This window comes from Watersipora subatra, chromosome 10, assembly GCF_963576615.1.
Source record: "Watersipora subatra chromosome 10, tzWatSuba1.1, whole genome shotgun sequence".
NCBI lineage: Eukaryota > Metazoa > Bryozoa > Gymnolaemata > Cheilostomatida > Watersiporidae > Watersipora > Watersipora subatra.
In genome coordinates this window covers 25,332,662-25,339,550 of record NC_088717.1, presented here as the reverse complement: position 1 = coordinate 25,339,550, position 6,889 = coordinate 25,332,662, and the positions used below count along the sequence as shown (strand labels likewise).

At 39.0% G+C, this 6,889-nt stretch overlaps 1 protein-coding gene across 1 annotated transcript; it reads right to left on the bottom strand.

Annotated features, from left to right (window-relative positions):
- Nucleotides 1-1,242: 1,242 nt before the first annotated feature.
- LOC137406918 (uncharacterized) lies at nucleotides 1,243-1,602 on the bottom strand. Its single transcript, XM_068093519.1, has one exon. The coding sequence runs from the start codon at nucleotides 1,600-1,602 to the stop codon at nucleotides 1,243-1,245; it is 360 nt and encodes a 119-aa protein (XP_067949620.1).
- Between the last annotated feature and the right edge of the window lie 5,287 nt (nucleotides 1,603-6,889).

Below are 6,889 nucleotides of genomic sequence, written 5' to 3'. Positions count from 1 at the left end.
TGCTGAGTGCTCCTGATCTTTTTGAATCTTCCTTAAACATGCAAGAACCAATCAAAATTGGGTTAACGCTATTGTAAACAAAACTTAAGAGGGACTCAAAAAGATCGGGAGAACTCAGCAATGCCCCGATAGTTACTAAGGTGTTGAATCAGAACGTTAGGTTAGGCTAGCAGCGACCATTTCTAAAACGGATATTAGACAGTCTCAAATTAATAAGGACTATGGGACAAGTTTTGACAAACCATAAGGTGAGTTGTGCAAGACATGACTTGAAACTTGGAATATTTTGACACGATGGGTGGCGCTGTCGATTGGTTTAGTTTTTGTGTGTGCTGCTCATCGGATTGGTGAGATATTTGGATGGATACTTTTGTTTTTGCTCAGAACTACGTGGACCTTTGTTGTTTTTTGTGTGTGTAGACTACGGCCCGGTCTCGGCTTCGGCAATATCCCCGCTAAAGGACACCTGTGATCGTAACAACCTTTGTAGACTTGTGGTTAGATGTTCGTTCACAAATTCAACAGGACAGACCGAAGTGAAGACAGAACCACAAACACTCAGATTGATATACATCTACAGTATACATATTGGTAAATATAGGTATAATGTCTTTAAATTTAAAATAAACTAAAAACTGAAAGCTTCAACTAATTGCAAAACAGGACACAGGCTATAATATCTTTGCAAGATAATTGTTAGCATTAGACGTCAACTGGTAGTGAAATTTCTCAGTTTTTCAATGCATATTTATTGAGAGATGCTTGATAAATTAGAGGTAAGCTAGCAGATTTATTGCATATAAAAGGTTTAATATTGTTCCACTGAAAAAAGAGGGTGAAATTTAGGTGACATTTGCTTCACCCTTTAAAGCACCAATTTGATCTTCCCAAAATTCTGACTGTTTAAAAAAAAACATCTCCACCTCCAATTGACCGTCACCATAGAGCAAAGATTAAAAACAGAACACAATGACGTTCAATTAACGATTTTATAGTTTTTGAAACTTGATTAAATTTTTTCAAGATTGCTTTGCTTCAAATACGGAATAAGGTTTGAAACTGAAACTCATTGAGATAAATTAAGGAAGTCTGACAGCACTGCTAATTTGCTAGCTGTCAATATTCTAAACCCCTCCTTTCTTTTCTTTCCTTTCTCTCTCCCTCCCTTTCTGTCCTATATTTCTACCTTTATTTTGGGTTCTCACTCTTTCTTTAGTTACCTCTCTCTATCTTTCTCTCTCTTCACTGCTTTTTTCCCTCTCCATTGCTTTCCTTTTTCCTCCCTTTCTCTTGCTTTCCATTTCTCCTTTTTATGTCCCTCTTTTTTCTATCACTCTCCATCTTTCTCTTTTTTCTCTTTATTTTTTCTCTCAGTTTTCCTCTTTTGATTTTTTTCTTTCTCTTTTTCTCTATTTTTATTTTCTCTCTCTTTCTGTTCTCTACAATTTTATCTTTTTCTCTTTTTCCCATTTTCCATCTTATTCCTCTTTTTTTTCTTTTTTTTATTCGCCCTTTTTTCTCTGATTCTCCTGATTTCATGATTTCATGAACTGTTTTCACAAACTTCTGAAGCAGTTTGGGTTTTAAACCAACGTCAACCATTGTTGGTAGAATCTGCTAACCAATATTCGCTTTCCTGTTTCATATGTACATGTAAGTATTGGCTGTTATTTGAAATATGCTCTCCATCATGTTATGCTAATACTACAATTTCTAACTTCTTAGTTAGTTTGCTAAACCTTATTTGACAATTAATGCTATTTTTAATTTAACAAGTAAAATGACTAATGTTTTTTATATCACTTGTATTTTTAAAAACCAGGTTTGATACCAAAAAATTTGCCAGTAAAAATGAATTTTGATTCATGTTTTAATTTGAGTGTTGAAATATTTGAATTATTTCTAAATATAATATGAGTTCATGAAACTACTGACTAGCTAAGAAAACTGAAGCTAAACTTTATAAAGTGCTCGCCCACTGCAGTCAAAAATATTCAATAGAAAACTTTTGAAACAAACAGCTTGATTTTAAGCCACATACAATAAAATTTCACAAATTGGTAACTGGAGTGAGGCAGTCATGCTTATACGTGTTTACATACTATTTTTACCTGTGACCTGGGCGTATAAAGTCGACCACTTCTTTTTCTCTTGACAACAGCAGTGTTTGTCCTATGGCTGGTTTACTATAAATATCAAAGCCACTATCAGTATTTCGGTTCACAACCACAAGTACCGAGCCTCTCCATTCTGGTGAGCGTAAAGAATAGATAGTCAAACCAGCTTCCCAATTCAAAACCTAAATAGTCATTACTTGCCTTTATTTGTCATCAGCAGACATACAAATTTTTACTGATCAGTGACATGTAGTTTTATTAGTCATGCAGGATGTTTGCATGTGACTGCAATTATATGATTTCATGGCTTAAAGGCTTTTCATGAAAGTCAGAGCATTGTAGGCATAAACAGTTTAATGTTAATTTTATAGTTATCTAAGCCATGCTATTGTTTTGCCTTGAGTTATGTGTCAACTCTCAGACTGTGAACAACACACAATAAATACATTATCTCAAGCACTACTCAATAAATCTATACTAATTGACATGGTGTCAGGAGTGGGATCATAGGATTGCAACCGTTTTATTACAAGTGTGACATGGCTGAAGGAGGCTTAAGACCGCCAGGCAATTTTAGCGTACAACAGTTTACTGGCAATCCAAGTGAGTCAAGTCGCGACTGGTCAGCATGGCTACAGCAATTTGACCTCTATTTGATAGCTGCAGAGAAATCTACGAAAAAATACAAGTAGTGACATTGCTCACACTGCTTGGAGCACAGGGACAAGAACTCTTTCGTACATTTAACCTATCTGCTGAGAATGCTAAAAAAATAACACCGGTCAAAGAAGCTTTCACAAAACATTTTGCACCTAGAGTTCGTGAGGAATTTGAAAGGTACAAAATCTACAGTTGAGTCCAGCAAGAAGGTGAGCCTTTTGACAACTATGTCACAGTACTGAGAGACTTGCGGTCAACATGCAATTTTCATAAGGCGGAGAGTGACAAGGCACTAAGGGATAAGATTGTAATTAGAATAAATTCTGAGCGAGTGCATGAAGAACTGCTGGGCGTTGATAATGATTTAACATTAGCCCAATGTTTGAATATGCCAGAGAGCAGAGGCTACTACGAAATACATGCAAAATATTAGAAATCCGCCACCTGGTAACAATAGTAACAATTGCCACCTGCAATAGTCAACTGTGAGTCAGATGCTAACAGAACACATTCACAAGGAGAAATGCCTGATCTCACTGTAAACGCAGTAACGAGCAGACACAGCACCAATAGAAATTGGTGGCACGCTGCAGCTAGCAATAACAGCCCCACTACCGTGTCACTGGAAATCAGAAACTGTAAGTTCTGCAGAGGAAACCATGCTCGCCGTAACTGTCCAGCTTACGGCCAAGCGCTGCAAAAGCTGCCGAAAAATTGGTCACTATGCAAATTCCAAGGCCTGCAATGCTGACATTAAATCTATAGCCAGGGCTAACGAGGTTTCAATGATGACAATGTTGCATACACAATCAACACTGCAGACGTAACTGGTAAGGAATGGTTTATTGACGTTAAGCGTGAAAATCAACTAATACAGCTTAAAGTTGATACAGGGGCTGCATGTAACGTCATGCCAAAGTCTGTTTATTATTCCTTACAAGGTCAAAGCTCAAAGCTTCAGCTGAGAAAACATAGCCAACTACTTTTGTTGTTAGTGGACATAAATTGCATGTACTAGGGGTAGTATCACTGTGTATTGAATATCGTAATGTTTTTTCAGTGGATGATTTTGTGGTGACAGACTATGGACAGGTAGCTCTGTTGGGTTTGCCTAGTAGCAAAACATTGGGTGTGGTGTGCACAGCTGATAGCATTACAAATAGCGTTGCATCACAGTATCCCAGCGTTTTTGATGGGATAGGCAAATTTCCTAGTAAACACGCTTAAAGACTGAAAGATAATTGTAAGCCTGTTGTACAATCTGCTAGGCGCGTGCCTTTCAGGCTCAGAGAGCAATTTAAGGGTACACTTTCTGAGATGGAAGACAATGGTAATATACATGTAGCTAAAGCGAGGGTGTCCACCGACTGGGTCCATCCAATTGTCAATGTCCCTAAACTAAATGGCTCTCTTCGAATTTGTTTAGACCCTTCAGAGCTAAACAAATGCATTCGTAGAGAACATTTTGCTTTGCCGACAGTCACGGAGATATTTGCTAAACTGTCAAAATCTCAAATCTTTACCAGCTGGGACTGCACATCAGGGTTTTTGCAGCTTAAGGACCATAGTAGTAGCATGCTAACCACTGTTGCCACACTTTTTGGCCGATATAGATTCTTGAGGCTTTTCTACGGCATTAGCTCTGCGCCTGAGGTTTTTCATAGAACAGTGAGTGAGTTGTTTGGTGACATTGAGCGTGTCGAGGTGTATTTCGACGACCTACTCATGCATGCTCCTACTAAATCTAAACATGAAAACTTCTGGCTGCAGTGCTTGAGCGATGCAAGGCTGTCAATCTGAAGTTGAACTTGTCCAAATGCTTCTTTGAACGCACTGAACTAATATACCTGGGCCATATATTAGGCAATGTGGTTATGAAAGCAGATCCTGCAAAAGTAGAGGCCATAGTTGCTATGCCTGATCCAATTTGCAAAGAAGATGTTCGGCGGTTTTTAGGAATGGTCGCTTACCTTTCAAAATTTTGTGATAATCTAGCTACTTTGACTACTCCACTTCGGGAGCTCACTAAAAAGAATTCTGTGTGGGAGTGATCAGAGGTTCATAAACAAGCTTTTGAGTGCATAAAGTCAGTAATTTTAAAAGGGCCAGCTTTGAGAATGTTTGACACGGAGAAACCAGTGACTGTTTTGGTTGATAGTAGCCAAAATGGGGTTCGTGCAGTAATTCTGCAGGAGGGCCAGCCAATAGAGTTTGCTAGCTGTGCACTTACTGACACACAGAAGGCTTATGCCCAAATAGAAAAAGAGTTTTTGGCTGTACAATTTGGCCTTCAGTGATTTCACCAGTATGTGTATGGGCAAGCAGTGACAGTGCAAACTGATCATATGCCACTTCTGGGTATCATGAGGAAAGGCCTTAAAGACTTAACAGCACGGTTACTGCGAATGAGATTACGCATGCAGCTTTATGACTTTGAATTGGTCTACGTGCCAGGCACATCATTGTTTTTGACAGACACACTTAGCAGGGCATACTTGAACAGGGTAGGTAAAAATTCTGAAATCTATGATTTGAGAAACAATGAGCAAATACAAGCTGTCGTATATGGAATTTTGCCAAATGTGTTTTTCAGAGATAGACTGGTAGATATCACCAGCAAGGACCCTTCTATGGAGGTTCTCAAATCATATATTACAAAGGGGTGGCCAGCACATCAGAGGTTTTGCCTAGATGGAGTCAAACTATTCTGGAATCTGAAAAATGAGCTCACGTGTAACAATGGCTTGATATTATGCAACAACCAAATAGTTATTGCTGCAGGAATGCGAAAAGAAATTCTTGACATCCTGCACATTGGGCATCTGGACACTGTTAGTGTATTGAGCGTGCAAAGAATTCAGTATTTTGGCCTGGCTACCTCGCACATGTAAAAGGCATGGTTGATTCATGCTTTAGCTGCCAAGAGCATAGCCGAGCCAAATCACAACCGACAGTTCAGCCTTTTGAAGTGCCTGAATACCCAATGCAGTATGTGGCCACAGATATTTTCAATCTAAATGGCAAAGAATACCAGGTAACTGTTGATAGATACTCAAAGTCGCCAGATTATTAGGAGCTCAAAAATGGAAATTCTAGAACTGTGATCAAACTATTGCAGCACCAAATTGCAAACTTTGGTAAGCCTGAGATCCTGCTGAGTGATAATGCACCGCAATACGGTTCCTACGAGTTTAGGTGTTTTGTTGAAGAAAATGAAATCAAACACATAACCAGCAGCCCCTACTTTTTAAGGGCTAATGGGCTAGCAGAGCGCATGAACCAAACCATAAAGAATAGCCTCAGAAAAGCTTTAGAAACAGGCCAGATATTGTTAGACGTTTTAACAACCATTCGTTCAACACCCTTTGGTGATGGGCTGCCCACCCCAGCTGTGCTGTTGCAGTCTGGGAATTTACGAAACGAATTACAATTTTGCACTGAGCAGCTGCGCTATAAAAATCTAAACGCAAAGAACATTGATAATCTTTTAAGGAAGGGCCAGGGTCAAGATGTTTTTGGTAAAGCTAGTGATAAAACAACTGATATGTTTAGTGATAGGGAACATGTATGGTACAGAGTGGGTCATAGGCAATGGATTCCAGCAAAAGTCGATGGCCATGCTGGGACGCCTCACAGTTTCCATGTCGAGCTGGAAGGGGGAAAGGTGGTTAGAAGAAATCAGTCATTCCTCAGGGCAAGAAAACAAAACTTGCTTCGCTATGATGTATGCTCAATGCCTAGAGCTAATGAAAATTCTGGCCTGAACCACGAAATTCATAGACCAGCAAGTAGTGCTCCAACAGCCACCACACATCCAAGTGAGACTGTTCCAACCAGCGTGGCACAAATTACACACAATGCAAATGTCACTGTGACTAGGTCTGGCAGGGTATCGAAACTACCAATACGATATGGTCAAGACACTTCACATTAGCTATGGTTTGCATTAAGGATGTTTTATTATATTACATTACTTCTACACAAACTGTACACATACTCATTATATGCTTCTTGTAGTTTTAATGTATGATTACTCTTTCTTTCAAATCTAATAGCAGTTGTGGTTTACATGCTGTAATTCTGAACATAGCTCCTGTTGTTTTCTTTGGGAA